At 37.1% G+C, this 15,849-nt stretch overlaps 1 protein-coding gene across 1 annotated transcript in view; it reads right to left on the bottom strand.

Moving 5' to 3' along the window:
- The window catches only part of sema5a (sema domain, seven thrombospondin repeats (type 1 and type 1-like), transmembrane domain (TM) and short cytoplasmic domain, (semaphorin) 5A), a 788,567-nt gene that overhangs the window by 150,881 nt on the left and 621,837 nt on the right, over window positions 1-15,849 (bottom strand). The window contains exon 13 of the mRNA XM_039754371.1: window positions 1,153-1,334. Within this exon, the coding sequence (XP_039610305.1) occupies window positions 1,153-1,334 (182 nt within the window). The remainder of the gene's footprint in view (window positions 1-1,152; window positions 1,335-15,849) is intronic.

Here is a 15,849-nt window from a genome sequence, read left to right as displayed (position 1 = left end):
TTAAAGAACCACATCCCAAATATTAAGGATATGCAGTCTGTTATCAAATAATAGAAAGTGGGTAGATAATATATATTGTATAGTATTGCATACATTTATCTTTTTCATTCTGGGAAAAAATAAGCTAAGATGAGGAGTAGATTTATTTTTCTTTTTTTAATTTTATTGATTTTATTGAAATCACAAAACATTCCGTACAAATAGATCAATTTTACAAGAATAGGATTGAAAAGAAATCAACCCATCACCCCTGAGAAAGAGAGCATGGGCAGCAGAATAAAACTTAAACCTAGTAAAAATAAGTAAATAGATAAATTAATAAGTGAATATAGATGGATGGATAAGAAAAAAAAGAAGAAAAAAAAGGAATAGGGAGAGAATCTGCTTCCTCTGTGCTTTAAAAGCTTATTCTAAAATGTTATTGATTAGATTCTGCCAAGTATTTAAAGATTTCTGCACAGATCCTCTAAGTGAGAATTTGATTTTTTCCAATTTCCAATAGTATAAAACATCAGCTACCCACTGACTTAAAAGGGGAGAGTTAGGATTCTTCCAGTTGAGCAAAATAAGTCTGCGTGGCAGTAGTGTAGTAAAGGCAATTACAGTTTCCTTGTCCTTCTCCACTTTAAGTCCATCTGTGAGCCCACCAAACACACCTGTTAATGGGTTAGGAGGGATTGTGACACCAAGGCTGTCTGAAAGGCATTTCAAGATTGTGGTCCAGAATGATGTTAATTTGGTGAAGGCCCAAAACATGGGACCAGTGAAGCTGGAGCTTGATTGCAGCGTTCGCAGGTTGGATCTTGCCCTGGAAACATTTTGGACAATTTCAAGCGAGACAGATGTGCTCGATATATAATTTTGAGTTGAATAATTGTATGTTTTGCGCATATGGAGCTCGAATGAATTCTCTGCATTGCTACCTTCCAAGGAGTAGATTTCTAGCAGAATACTGGAGTAACTCATGGGCCTGCTCAGGAAAAGCAGGTTTGGAAAATTAGATAGATGGATGGATGGAAAAATTGAACAAATTAGTTACTCCAATTAAAATCCTTTGTAGAATTGATATGTAATTTAGTACCCAAAGGTCATTTAGAATTAAAAAAATAATTTGTGGTATTGACAAGGCAGTTATTTTATAGTTTACCATACCTGGAGCAGTTTGCAACCTCCATGCTGGCATCTTCACATTGCTGACCACCACACTGTGGTGCAGGACTGTCACAAGATCTTGTTCTACAAAAGCAGGATCCAACACTCCCTCCATCAGAGTGGCTACAAGGCTTCCATTGTGACCAAGGGCTATAACGTCCATCCACTGTCATGTTCTTTGTCTGTTAGGCAAGAAAAATTACAAATTGTAAGAAGCAATGTTATTATAGTTTGCTGCCTGTTTATCATCTCCTCCACATAGACCACAAATCTAAAGAAATATCCATCTTGTTGATGTTTCCAATCAGTAATGAGGCATCATTCCTATTCTCAAGCATTCAAAAATCAGTCTTGAAGAGTTTGATGAGGCCTAACCTGGAGTATTGTGTGTAGTTTTCGTCTCCAGGCCACAAAAAGGACATAGCAATGCACCACCTTTACTTCCACACCTTGAATACTGACCAGACATAGAGGCTTTTGGTGTGGTAGACTTCAATAACCAGTTCATTAGTTTTGCTGATGTTAAGCTGCAGACATTTTTTTTCTGCACCAAGAAATAAAGCTATCTACCTGACTCCTCTCCTGCCTCATCCCCTTTATCAATAAACCCCATAAGTGCAGAAGCAGCTGAAAATTTCTGCACCCGGACTTGGTGTTATATTAATAGCCGGACGTGTACAGAGTGAAGAGAAATGGAGACCGGACTGTACCTTGTGGTGCTCCAGTGTTGCTCACACAGTCCTTGAGTCTCACAAACTGCAGTGTTTCCAACAGATAGTCCATTATCCAGGGCACCACAAGCTCATCCACCTGCATATCTCTGAGTTTACCCCTTAACAGGGATGGCTGGATGGTACTGAAGGCACTGGAGAAATCAAAAAGCAGAATCCACACAGTGCTGACAGCTTTGACCAGGACAGAATAAGCCTTATAGAGCAGATAGATAATTAAATTCTCTACTGCAGTCTTTGTCTGTAACTGTGTCTACCACAACAGGACTCATATAGTCCAGGTCCAGGCTTTCCAAGGTCTTGATGATGTGAGATGTTTCACTAGTCTGTAGTCATTATGTGATTTTACACAGCATTGGCACTTTCTGAAACCTCAGGGACAGACTGAAGAAGTAACAGAGGACACCACAAAGTTTTGGTTAGCACATGGCCTTAAGAACTCAAGGACAGACTTACTCTCTGATGGTCAGTGTGATTTTCTGTTCTGCAGTATGCTGGGCTAGTAACATCACTTCAAGAAAGACCAATTGAATCAACAAGTTAATTAAAAAGGCAGGTTCAGATATGGGATGCACTCTCAAACACCTGGAAGTAGCAGTGGAGGAGAGAATGAAGACAATTATGAACAATGCTGCACAAGCTCTCTCTGACACACTGACACTGAGGACTTTAGCCAACAAATCATTCAGCCAAAGTGTTTAAAGAACTGAAACTGGGACTCCTTTTTACCAACGGCAATATGCCTGCATAATGCCTCACTGTGACTGAGACTTCTCTTTTTCTCTTTAACCAAGTCAGAAGTTTTCTTTCTTTCTAATAATTGTGGTGTGTATTTGCTTGTTATAATATTTATGAGCTTATTTATTTATTGTGCTTCTGTAAAGAACCAGATTTTCCCCATGGAAAACTACATTCTTATTCATCTAATTCCTGAAGCTCCTTACTCTCGAAGAACATGATGTCTGATCTGATCTGACGATCGCACAGCAACCACCCTGGAAACAAACGCAAGTGTGAGTGACATGATCAACGTAGCCCAACAGAAAGGACAAAAGCAACAAATAAAATTAATTAGAACAATGAAAAGTTATCAAGTAAAAAGTTTTTATATCAAGCCATTAAATCTCGTTTTTCATTTCGTAAGATTTATTGAATTGCAAAGATCTGCCAATGGGGTAAGTAAAATTTACTTCACAAGCTTTCTTAAAATAACCTAACTAATCTTAAATACACGTTTCTTATAAAAATGTTCAAGAAAAGATGTTCCTGACAAAATATGTTAACAGTTGCAAACAGGAATATTTCCACTGAATCCTGCCATGAAATACTGATAGCCCAGTCCAGTGGGGGCTGGGTGGTCTCGTGGCCTCGGAACCCCTGCAGATTTTGTTTTTTTTGTTTTTCTTCTCCAGCCCTATGGGGTTTTTTTTTGTTTTTTCTGTCCTCCTGGCCATCGGACCTTACTTTATTCTTTGTTACTTAGCATTGCCTAATCTTATTTTGATATTTTTATTTTTTCTTTCTCCATCTTGTAACGCACTTTAAGCTACATCATTTATATGACAATGTGCTATAGAAGTAAATGTTGTTGTAATAGGGGAGCTTAAATGAAGGAGAAAATCAATTGCTTCCTGAATAAAATGCCTTTTGTGTTTGAGATGGACATACCTTGACCATTTGAGGGTCTCAGTTATTGGTAAAACATACAAAAAACTTTACCGAGGTTGTTTCCCTCAGAAATGTTGTTGATCAAGGCTTTTGTCTTTCCCTTCCCTGTTGTCAACTGATCACATCTCAATTTTAATATTAATGGACTTGTATTATCATGATTTATACTAGTCATATTGAAATAGCTCATTTTCAAACTAATTTGTGTGATCATGTATATAAAGGATGTACAGTTAAATTTGTGTGATCACTCTGATCTTGCAGTCGTTGAGGAATATTATACAAAAGTAAATTCAGTTCAATTGGATTTTCCTGGATTTAGGTCCAAGTATCTGTCAAGCACATTCTTAATGAATTTAGATGAAGAAACAGCATTTGGCACAGCAATTTGGTTAACATTATTAATGTGATTTGTAAAACCATACTGCTACAAACTGACATAGCATTGCAATGTTTTATTTAGTCCAAATTTGGAAGAATGCTTGTTATAAATAGCCAGTTGTATTATGAATGCACTATTATTTTGTTCTTAAAATAGCTGGACTATTCTTTGTTGTGCCTTTATCTGTTTATGTTTTGTTTGACCAACAATACTCAACATTGTTGTATACAGAGTCAAGAGTAGGACTAAAGTAAAGAGTTCACATAAAGCAGTGACAGGAGACACCAAGGGTGTGACGTGTCCGCTTACTTTTTCTGCAGGTCTGACGTTTGTGACCCAAATAAAGACCACTAACCTCAACACTAACTCAGCTTCATCCCACATCTTCATCCTCATTAATACTCACAAGGACTCCAAAAACTGCCAACATAGCTTGTCTGTACTCACCAGCGTCTCCTCCTCACACTTCATTAAATGGGGAAATTCTGGGACCCCTCAGCCCTTTTTCATTTCTCTTGTGTCACTCTATACTCACCAGTAAAGCAAAGTAATCCTCACTTAATAGAAAGATCATATTATTTTTCTTTCCTTTCAGCTAGCTTTCAGTCACTGTCTATGCGTGATTATTCATTATGTAACCAGCAGTAACTGAAGTCTGTTGTAGTGGAAGTAATGCAGTTAATTTTATCTTTGCAACGGATCTAAATAGGGCTTGTTTTCCACCTGACCCAGTGGTTCCAACAGAATTATTCTTCACAATTTTTTCCAATTAAATTGCTCCACAACAGATGTTTTAATCAGTTCCCACTGTTTTTAATTCAGTGGTGTAAATTCAAGGACCGCATTAAACAGTATTTGATTAATGAGGCTTTCACAATGTTACTAATACCACCTGTCTATGAGTTCTACATTTGAAAATAGATAGATAGATAAAAATTAAAGCATTCCTAATCAAGTGCTGTCTTCAGAAATGTTAAAGTAATAGATTTAACAGGTGTTTTTCTCTCTTTTTCCTTCCTCAACCCAAGGATTCTAAATCACTTAGGTTAATTGGCAACTCTAAATTCAAATAGAAGGCCTCCATAAGCCTTTGATTGGTATAAGGAGTTTTCAAAATGGAAGTTTGTTTTAACAAGCAAGTTTAACATAAATACATTCAGCACTGATAACTAGCAGAGCATTAAACACATGGGCGGAGGAAACATTTTATAGGTTTGTGCTGGGCAAACATAGGGAAGGAATTAAGTGTGACACCACTGCTAACTTTAGTTCATTGTGTCTCCTTAGAATGGAGAAGCAGTAAAGCCACTTCCTCCATGATCAAAGCCATGTCCATTTCATGGTGGTATGTAATCCACAGCCCACCAGAAGTTGCTGCTCAGTTACAGACCAGCTTCTGAGGATCACAGAGCTTTAAGCATCTGAAGATCTTTCCTTTGATGATGGTATTGAGCTGATTATTTATTTTACATGTATATACTTACTTTTTTTGTCATAACACCCAAAATAAACAGGGCATCCAATGGGACCCCAAACCTCATGTCTCTATTACTTAATTTTTACAATACATAGAAAATGATAGAAATATGGTAAGAATCTCCCCACACCAGAGTAAAGTTTTCTGCCCTATTTCTATACACTTTTTGTCCTCACTTACTGCTGATAACAATCAACAAAGTCGAAACTCTGCTTGGCTGGTGCAGAGGTAAAAACTGCTGCCACGTAATCACAGAGGTTGTGGGTTCAAGCCGGGATTCTCCCTGTTTTGAGTAGTGAGCTGCTATTATTATTACCATTACATAATAAAAATATACATTTGATTTGAGTCTGTAACACCCGGTGATAAATTTTTGATCAGCACTGGAAGACCTGTATTTAAATGCAATGACTTTATAGAATTTGCATTATGTATGTAGTCTCTTCTCAAAACGTCCTAAACAACGTCTCTCTTACAACAACCCTCTTCATGAGTGAAGTTTCATAAAATAGCCAAATTAAACAACCAGCTCCTGCTCCAAAATGATGCTCTCCAGTTAATGCTCCCTTTCCCTTTTTTCTGTTTATTGAGACAATTATGTCTTTTCATTCAGTGAATTTCCAAATCCCAGATGTGTTGTGTTGATCAAACATCTTTTTAAATCTTTGATATATTACTTTAAGGTGTTTGTACAATAATAATGGTCTATGAATTTCCACTGATTCAAGGTTTAGATTGTACATAAAAGGAAGAAGGACCAGCAGCTGGTCCTAAAACATGTAGGCTGTTCAACTATAATGGTTGCCTTCATCACAAGCTCCATAAGACCAGTTGTTATTTATATTCCTATATTTATATTAATAAATATTATTATATTTATGACATTTGTGGCATCTCCTCGCGGTCTGGCTAGAGGCTATCTTCAACATTTGTTCCATAAACTCAAGATAAGCACCTCTGGAACAGCCTCTGTATGGAGATGGACTTTTCCAACTCACTTTTGTTTCTCCTGGTGACTTGTGGTTCTTGGAACTGTTATCTATAATTTAAGTACTTTGAACTACTTTCTCATATGATTATTTGTTTACTTGTTAATATAATTGTTACAGTTTTTTGTGCATTACTTTCTTTAAACATTGTAATGGGCAGCTGGGATACTCACCTGGCCAGGACCATGGAGGACAGCCCTCCAGGTTTGCTACACTGTCACAGAGCAGGGACGTTCAACCCCGCTGTGGCTCACGAGCACCACCAGGGGCCATATGGCGAATGGCCGAGCCCTCCTGTGTAGGACTGCTGTCTCACCCAGAAGTGCAGCCAGAAGCTAATCAGGGAACAGCTGGAGCACTTCCGGGTCCTCTATAAAAGGAGACAGTTGCCACAACTCGGAAGCTGGAGTCGGGTGGCAGTGGACTGAGCTAGGAAGAAAGCCCTGGAGTTGGAACAAGGGAATAAAGGACTGAGTACTGTGAGGGTATTGTCAGCACTGTGGGTTATTGTGTGCTGTGCCAGTACGTAGAATAAAGGTGTGTTGTGTGACAACAGTGTGGGGTCTGTCTGTGGTCCGGGATATTGTTAGAAAACGTGGCAGTTATTGAGTTTCTTTCAAATTGAATCACCATATCCTACTAACTCTGATAGAGGAATCTGTCCTCGACCCAATTAATTTGCAACGTACCTGACAGATCTTGTATGGGTTCATGTAAATGTGCTTTTCTTAACTTCACACAAAATCTACTGAAGTGACTGGGTTTCTAGGCTGGGCCTTCTCTTCTTGTCCTTAAACACTTCCTCCCTAAACTCTACCATTACTGTATATATTTTTATTTATTGTCCTTCTTATAGCAACACTCAACTTTATTTTTTCCCTTGACTGTATAACAGGGACATCCATTTCAAACCTACCCTAAATAGCAAACATTTTGTTTTAGATGTCTGAATAGCACATTTACCTTGACATCTCCAAAATACAGCTACTCCCCATTTCAGTCACATATTTGGCTAAATTATAGCAACTCTATTGACTACAAAGAGGAGTTCCCTTTCATTCAGAACATTGCATATGCGGCTAGCTTTGCTTGTCATTGATTTAAAACATTAGAAAGATCAACACATACTTGAGCATGTCTTTGATAAAGGAGTAGATAACCTCCCAGCAGTAACAGGGACTACTAAGGAGGTACTAAGAGATTTTGAAATTGTAGAGACAGAAGTACTGTTTAGGGTAAATAGGCTGAATTTTAACAAATAACCAGGACGACATAACACTCATCCTTGAGTGCCTAAAGAGGTTAGTGAGTAGAGATACTGTATAAACCCTTGACACATATTTTTCTAAAATTCCTGCACACTGGGAAAATTCTCATTATACCGAAAGAGTGATAATAGAAGATCCAAGTAACTATATAGCTTTACATGCATCACAGGTAAATTAATGGAAGGAATTATAAAGGAGAAGATTGAGCAGCACATGGACAGAGTTTTTATGGAACAATCAACATGGTTCAGATGAGGGAGGTTGTGTTTTACTAATATGCTAACATTTTATGAGGATGCAGGAAGTGCATTCCTTCAAAGTGGTGTCTATGATATTATTTACTGCATATTGCTTTTCAGAAAGCATTTGATATGTTTTCAAATGAGAGGTTGGGCATCATGTAGATGCGTGCAATATTGGCTAAAACACAGGAAACAGAGGGTCATAGTGTGAGGAACCTCATCAGAATTAAGTGAAGCTCAAAGTGGTTTTCCTCAAGGATAAGTGCTTGGGCCAATGCTATTTTTAATATATATTATGGCCAGCAGAGGGCACCACTAAGCCCTAAACCCCAGACACAATTGACAAAAAACAAGTCACGGGTTACAAATGAACATTTGTATTAATCACAATACCTTTTGTATTTATTTGAATTTCCTTTGCTCTTGTTTCCTTTACTCCCCCTAGGCAAGCTTTTTCTGTCCTTCACACCAAACTCCAACTCTTCTAGATAAAGCAGAGCAGCTTCTGTTACGCTAGATTCTGAAGTAGTTCCAGTGCCAACAGAGTGCAACTAGAAAGGACTTCTGGGTTAGACAGAACCTCTCTACAATGTGGAATTCTCCTTCCTGTAGCACTCCCGGCAGATCTTAAGACACCCAGCAGGGTCACCCATTTGGACTACAACTTCCACACAGCCCTACAGGTGTGCACATGGAAGATCCACCAGAGGAATGCTCTAATCTATCCCATTAGGAAAGCACTTGGCTCTAGGAGGTGCCCTGATGTGTACAGTACAAGTCCAATGAGGCTATGCTGAAGCTTTATAATGCACTAGTCAGGCCTCACCTGCAATACTGTGTACAATCTTGGAGACCAGGATACAAAAAAAGACATAGCAGTGCTGGAAAATGTCCAGAGAAGTATAACTAGGCATTTTGCAGGACTAACAGGTATGAGATATGAGGAAAGATTAAAGTAGATGAACCTTTTCAGTTTAAGTAAATAGAGATTAAGAGGGCACATGAGTGAAATGTTTAAAATTATGAAAGGAATTAGTACAGTGGATCAAGACTGTTACTTTAACATGAGGTTAACCACAACATGGGGGCATATTTGGAACCTTGGTTTGGGTAAATTTCACATAGTGGGGTAGAAATAGAACTCCAGGGATATTTAAAACTTGATGTTGTTTTGAAAGAATTAGCTGGATAGGATTGGCGAACTTTGTTGGTCTCAATGGCCTGTTCTAGTCAAAAGTTTTTCTACTGTTCTAAAATATGAATGCTGTAATCCATGCATTTATGGCTTTACTATTGTGTTGTGAGATGGTGTCAGCTTATTCAGAATGCGGTAACTTGCTTATTTTACATGTTTTCATCACATTCCCAGTTTACACCATTATTCATCTTCAGTCAAGGTCAACATGAACTTTATTATCCTTGAATAACAAATTCAGTTGGTCATATGAATTACAGTTGAATAATAAAAAAGTTTCCCTAAAGGAAGGAGAATGTATACTGCAAGAGAAAAATAAAAATGGGAAGTTAACTGTAAACAGTACAGTTGCTGCTGGGCTAATCTTTATCAGGGTTGATTCCTGCCTTGTGCCAAGCACAGACAGCATAGACTGTGACCCTTATGAGGCAGAACTGAATTAAACAGACTCTAAAATTAACAGATAGACAGACGGAGGAAGTGAGTCAGAGATGAACCTTACTTGTATACAAAATGTAAAATACTGAAAAGAAAACACAGCCTTACAGGAGTTCTGTGCTTTTAAAGATAAACTTCTTGAGTTAAATCTCACTTGCTGGCGGCAATTCCCAAAAATTGTAACTTCCACAAAATTAGATATGGCTTAACCTGGTCTTCTATCAGCTTTTCAGTCATCACGTGTAACTGAATAGTATTGCATACACTGATAAAATCGCTAAAGTGATTTTGTTCAAATCTGCCACTTACAGTAGCATTACTAATACGGCATCATCAGCTCACTTTGCTACTCTGCAGGCATATGGAATTGGGTCTAAGGGTGTGTAACTCCATGGAGAAGCTGCTTCAAATGATCTCTTCAAAATACTCGACTTCTATTGAAGTCAGAGCAACTGAGCACAGATCATTAATTTCCATTGGTCTTCTGTTCTTGGGTACTGAGGAAACCTTTGATTTCTGTAGAGGTCAGGTAGTGCTCTATTAGCTATCGACCATTGAAACAACTTCTGTGTACAGCGAGCTAACCTGTCACAAGTGCTAATGTCATATGGTCATGAGATTTGTTGAAATTGTGACCTAGCAAGACCTATGCTTATATCAACATCTGCAGGAGCTGGAGTGTGCCTTACTTTGTTTGCAGGATTCACATTTTGTAAAATAAAATATGTGGTACAAGCTCTGCAACAAAAATAGAGGTTTGTTTTCAGTAGTCATATGCTGTCTCTTGGGCTTAGAATTAATAATTGTTCATATTCCCTTCCTGGCCTTCATTGTATCCTAAATAAAATATATTGCTTTGTATTTTGTCTTTCACTTATTAATCTCATTATTAATATTTTTCTTCTCTCCACTGGCTTCACATGTAAGTAAAGTATTATTATCATTTTAAAGTTATTTGAATTTCAGGGAGACTTAGGGTTGATTGTTTTAATAAGTTTTGATTTTCAATTTATATATTACTACATTCATTGTTATATACATTGAAATGTATACACCTGTCCATAACTCAGGCTGAAACAATCACTTTTTACTATTAATAGCAACCTGGTGCTGAACTGGAGGACTGGAAAACAATCTTATCAGAGTTACATGAGGGTGTCATTAGTCCAAATCTTACTAAAGTAAAGCAAGGAGCTCAAACACGAGAGGCCATACATAAAGCAATGTGTTCATTTTGCTAAAGATGGAAGATGACTGATCACTAACTTCCCAGCAGACATAAATTTTATTAAAGCAAATGAGTCCACTGTGTGCAACCAGAAAGTTCAACTAAGGCAAAAAAGGAGAAGAAATCTCGAACAAAGTAAGAAAAATGTACTGAACATCCTGCTAACCCAGAATGACTGGAACAAAGCATCATATACACTTGAAGTCAACAGGAACCAAACCATAAGTACATCTACTCCGATTCTGAGAACTGTTGGTTGTAACTTAGTAATTAGGATGAAGCAAGCTAATATGTTCTGGTTATTGAATCACTATAACTTAAAAGTAATAACCTTTGTGAAGGGTAAGTTTTTAGCTGTTATTAGTTTGTCTTCCTAAATCCAGTAGAAAAGTTCAGAGCAGCTTGGCCCCCTCGCCCCAACACACATACACACACAAACACACACACGTACACGGAGGAGCTGTGTGAGAGGTAAACCAGTGTTGATTAGCTGTGAGCTAGTCAATGCCTTCATCGTGGTTCTGACACTAGAAACTTAATAACTAATGAAAGAACTTATCCATCTTGACCATATTAATCAAAAGATCAGAATTTATAAGTTGTGAGCATTTTTCTATATAAAAGAAAAAGTCCCATCTAAGCCAGCAAAAATCTATATTGTGTTATTTATTATTATCCCTCGGCTATACATGTATGTACTGTATATATCTATATATATCTTCTGTTATCCTAATGTTATGAATAAATTATATTATTTGGTTTGTTGTGCAAATGTGTCAAGGATATTTGTTGAAAAAATTTCTATCACCACATCTAATGTATAACAGAGAAAGTGAAAGTTATTTAATGTGGACTTTTGTTGCAAAGATTTCTTCATAGTTCAGAACGGAATAGAGGGGTGTTAGTAATGGTCTGAAAATATTCTGATAATTATATTTCTGTACAAATGACTAACTAAAGGAAATACATTATGTATAGCTATTATAGCATACCCTGACTAGAGCTGCTGATTACCTGTTCATACTTCATTTCTGTTTGTTAGTCATTTGTACAGAAATATAAGTGTCACAATATTTTTAAACCATTACTAACTCTCCTCTATTTTGTTTTATATTCTTGTTTTCAGGATGTGGCATTTGGTGCAACTGCTCTAAAGCCTGGCTGCTCTGCTGCATGGGAAACATTGGGATCATCAGATGGAAAGACTCTATCATTGGATTGGATAGACAACCTAGACTCTATTATAGAAAACCCAGCAGGAGATATATGACCAGTTGGTCGAGGTCTCCAGGACTTTGATTTTGTCATTGACTTTCTCTTTTACAGTTTTAATTTCCTTCGTTATCAACTGCACATTGTTCATGAATTAATTAATAGATAGATATTGTTGGTATCCATTTATGTTTAATCAGTGTCTACCTTGTACTCTGTATGTTTTAACAATTCTGTATTTATATTTGTACCAGCTCTGCATTTAGTAATTAGTATAATCTAACTAAGAATTGTTCATGGTGCTCTGCACCAACACTCGGTGAAGAGTGCTATACAATACAAAAAATGAGTCATAAGTTCTGGTTTCCTGGCTGGAAGGTGAAACAGAAATCGCTCACCTACATCCATCACAGCTGGATTTGCTGATTTCAACTTTAGTTTTTCAAAACAAATAAACAAAACAACTCGGAAGATGTTATTTTGCTTGGGAAATCAAATATTAAAAGATCTCCAATAGTATGAAAGGGTAATTCAATTTATCAGCACATGGACTGGATATAGCTTCTGATATATCTTTAACTGTCTCACAAAATCAAGTGAAAGTATTGCTCTAGTAGATCTCTGAGCCTGACTTTAATTATGAAATCCAAAAGAGTAATTCTCCTTGCAAGTTGTTTTACCTGCAATGCAAAATGACCCCTTCTCCTAATATGAAATGGACTGTAAATAAGCCATTTCTACTTGTGTCTCAAAACTGCTTGTGGGAGGGGTGTGTGCAATTCATCACGCACTGCGACATTTGAAAATTAAAGTGATTACCAAATAAACACACCATTTATTTCTCTCAGCATCTGCTTCCAGTTTCATATTATTAAAAATGAGGAATACAGACCATAAAATGATCAAATGAATAATTTTCACATGCTGAAGAAAGATAAAATAAATAATGGCCAGAGCTAATTTTCTTGTTAACACTGATCTGTAAAAGCAGTAGATTGAAGAAGATGTGTTACAGTCAAAAGTGAATTCATCAAATGTTTGTGCATCAGAGGGATACAGGCCAGGAAGGGCATTCCCCAATTCTGCATACTTGCTTATCCAAATGTCAAGGGTGGGCCAAAGAAGCATTTATTGCAAAGCAACCACAAACCCTGCACAGAACCCTACGTTATCGCAGGGCACACACACACATACACACGTAAACAGGGCCAGTTTGGAGTTGCCAATCAGCCTAACCTCCATCTTTGGTGTTTTGAGATGAAACTTGAGTAGTCAGTTACAAATTTCATAGACAAGAAGAGTGAGCGGGACAGGATTTCAACTTAGCTTTTTGGTGCTGCCAGGCAGCAATGCTAACCACCATATCTCTCGTCAAACCTTATTATAAAAATGAAACATCCAAATAAGCTGAAAAAGCAGTTGAAAGTATTCAGTTGTAGCTGGCATACATTGCTTGCCAAGAGTTATTGATCTGTTACAAATTTAATGTCAACTGTGCGAGCCCATTATCATGCTTTGAGCACCATGGATCATCAATCTCTACAGAGGATACTTTATTAATATATTTAAAACGTATTAAATATTAAGCTCATCTCAACAGGGATTATACTTTTGTCAAATTTAAAATTATATAATTTTCAATTCATTATATTGTACTCTGGCCAGAGTCATTTAATAGAATATAAGAGACAAAGATATTGTGGAATCCTATAAGAGACCTGAAAATGTTAAAAAATAGTAATGCTTATTATAAAAATAGCACACGAGGACAGAATCAGTAGTATGAACACAAATTGCAAGGAAAAAAAAATGGGTCGCGCTTTGGTACCTTGCAACAAATAATTACCCCTCGCTTTCAGTTAGGCTTAGTTGCCCACATGACCACCGACCAAATATTCGTTAAGAGTAAATTTCAAAGAAACATTAGAAACTATATTTTCACACAGACTACAATAGACACATGGAATAAGTTATCATCATGTAGTGTGTTGGCCAATAGGGCTCTAGAGACATTCGAAACTCACGTTGATGTTGTTTTGGAAGAATTAGATGGGTAGGATTGGCGAGCTTTGTTGGGCTGAATGATCTGAACTCTTCACATCTTCTCTAATGTTTTGACCTCACAAAAGCTCTTTTGGCTGATTTCTCACAGATACACTCCAAAATCTTTTGGAAAGCCAAGAAACTGGTGTCTATAAACTTTTGGCCATATAGTGGAAATGTTGTAATGTAATCCAATGAAAATACGAAGAGCATAATTTGCATCTTCTATTATTGGCTTTGTTGTTGAACATACATACTAAAATTGTATCATTCTCTTTCTAAATACTAGGCCATTTTACAAAGCATGGGTAGTATAATGTTATTGTCAGTGACCATAAGACTTGTGTGATAGTTGGTAAATTTGTTTGATGTGCTGTAAAGCTCTGATAGACTACTATAGTTTATGAATGTGAACATAATTATTTTAAGGGTTCTGCAGCATGCAAGGTTTCATGTGTTGTTGTGGTTAAAAAATGTATAATTTGTAACAGTAGTTTGCTGAATTTGTTATGTTTCACAGCATACATAAATGACAAAGGTGTGAGGTCTCCAAAATGGAACCACAAAGCAGGCTAGAATCCTAACCAGCCAACCCAGATAAGGTACACTTGAAGACAGCCTGAGTGACTTTTCCACTGGTGGGCATTGGCCTACACCAAGCCTAATGGGACTTTGTTTAGATACAATAAAAATGGCATTATAGTTTTGTTCACTTCCTAAGAAGGAATAGCCATGTCCATGTGTTCTTGTATTGAGAAGTCAAGCAAGATGACACCTTTTATTGGCTAACTAAAAGATTACAATATGCAAGCTTTCGAGGCAACTCAGGCTCCTTCTTCAGGAAAGATGGACTGCAGAAACTGGAATCCCCTGTGTTTATATAGACACTAGGACAGAGGCAGCATTTGAAAACCTTTAAGTGATGATAATGCTGTATCTGTATTGGTGTCTATTTGTTTTGTGTTGAGATTAAATATTAAATATTAATCTGTTATCAAGACTTTTGCATTGCTTCACCATTACCACCGTCTCCCCTTTTAATTGTTGTTGAAGCAGTTGGAGGAGTGGAGCATCTGAGATCTATAACCATATCCTTTGTTTTTAAAGTGTGTTTTTTTAATTATGTTTTTCTCCTCCTAGGCAACGCTGGGTATTTCAGCTAGTTAGCTATAAAAGGGAACAATCACACCAATGATCCAACACATTAACAAGGTCCATGTCTCTCCTCCTTATCTTGTAGGACATTCACAATGATAGAGTCATCTATAAAATTCAGGATATGTGTGCTGGTGTGTGAACTTCTGTAGTCATTTGTGTACAAGTTATACAGAAGAGGAGATAGTCAGCAACTTTGAGGTGATCTAATAGAAGATTTAAAACTATCAAAGAAACAGCATTTAGTACTCACTCCTAGTGTTCTGTTATTTAAGAAGTCCCGAATCCACCCCACGAGGTTAGGGCTCAAATAGAATAGATCAAACGGTTTGTTAATGAAAATGCGGTGCTGGAGTGGGCTGGAAGCTGACAAGAAATCTGTAAACATCAAATTTGCATGGTTCTTTGGTTGCCTGGTCCTTTTATGACATCTGAAGGTGGATGTTCTAATAATACACAAATGTTCAAAATACAAAAAAAAAATTGTTTTAATCCACTAAAAGGGTTTCCTTCTGGACGTGTAAATTTTCAGATCACAACACATCTTGAACTGCCTCCATATGCTGGGATGCTAGGATTGTTTAGGCTTAACTAATCACAGATATTTGCAATAGACCCTAGCTGCGTACCACCATAGCTCCACTCCATTGAGGAGGTTGTCACTTTATA

The sequence above is a fragment of the Polypterus senegalus genome, chromosome 5 (assembly GCF_016835505.1).
Source record: "Polypterus senegalus isolate Bchr_013 chromosome 5, ASM1683550v1, whole genome shotgun sequence".
Taxonomy (NCBI): domain Eukaryota; kingdom Metazoa; phylum Chordata; class Cladistia; order Polypteriformes; family Polypteridae; genus Polypterus; species Polypterus senegalus.
The sequence above is the reverse complement of the archived record's forward strand: the minus strand, read 5'-3'. Positions and strand labels throughout refer to the sequence as shown.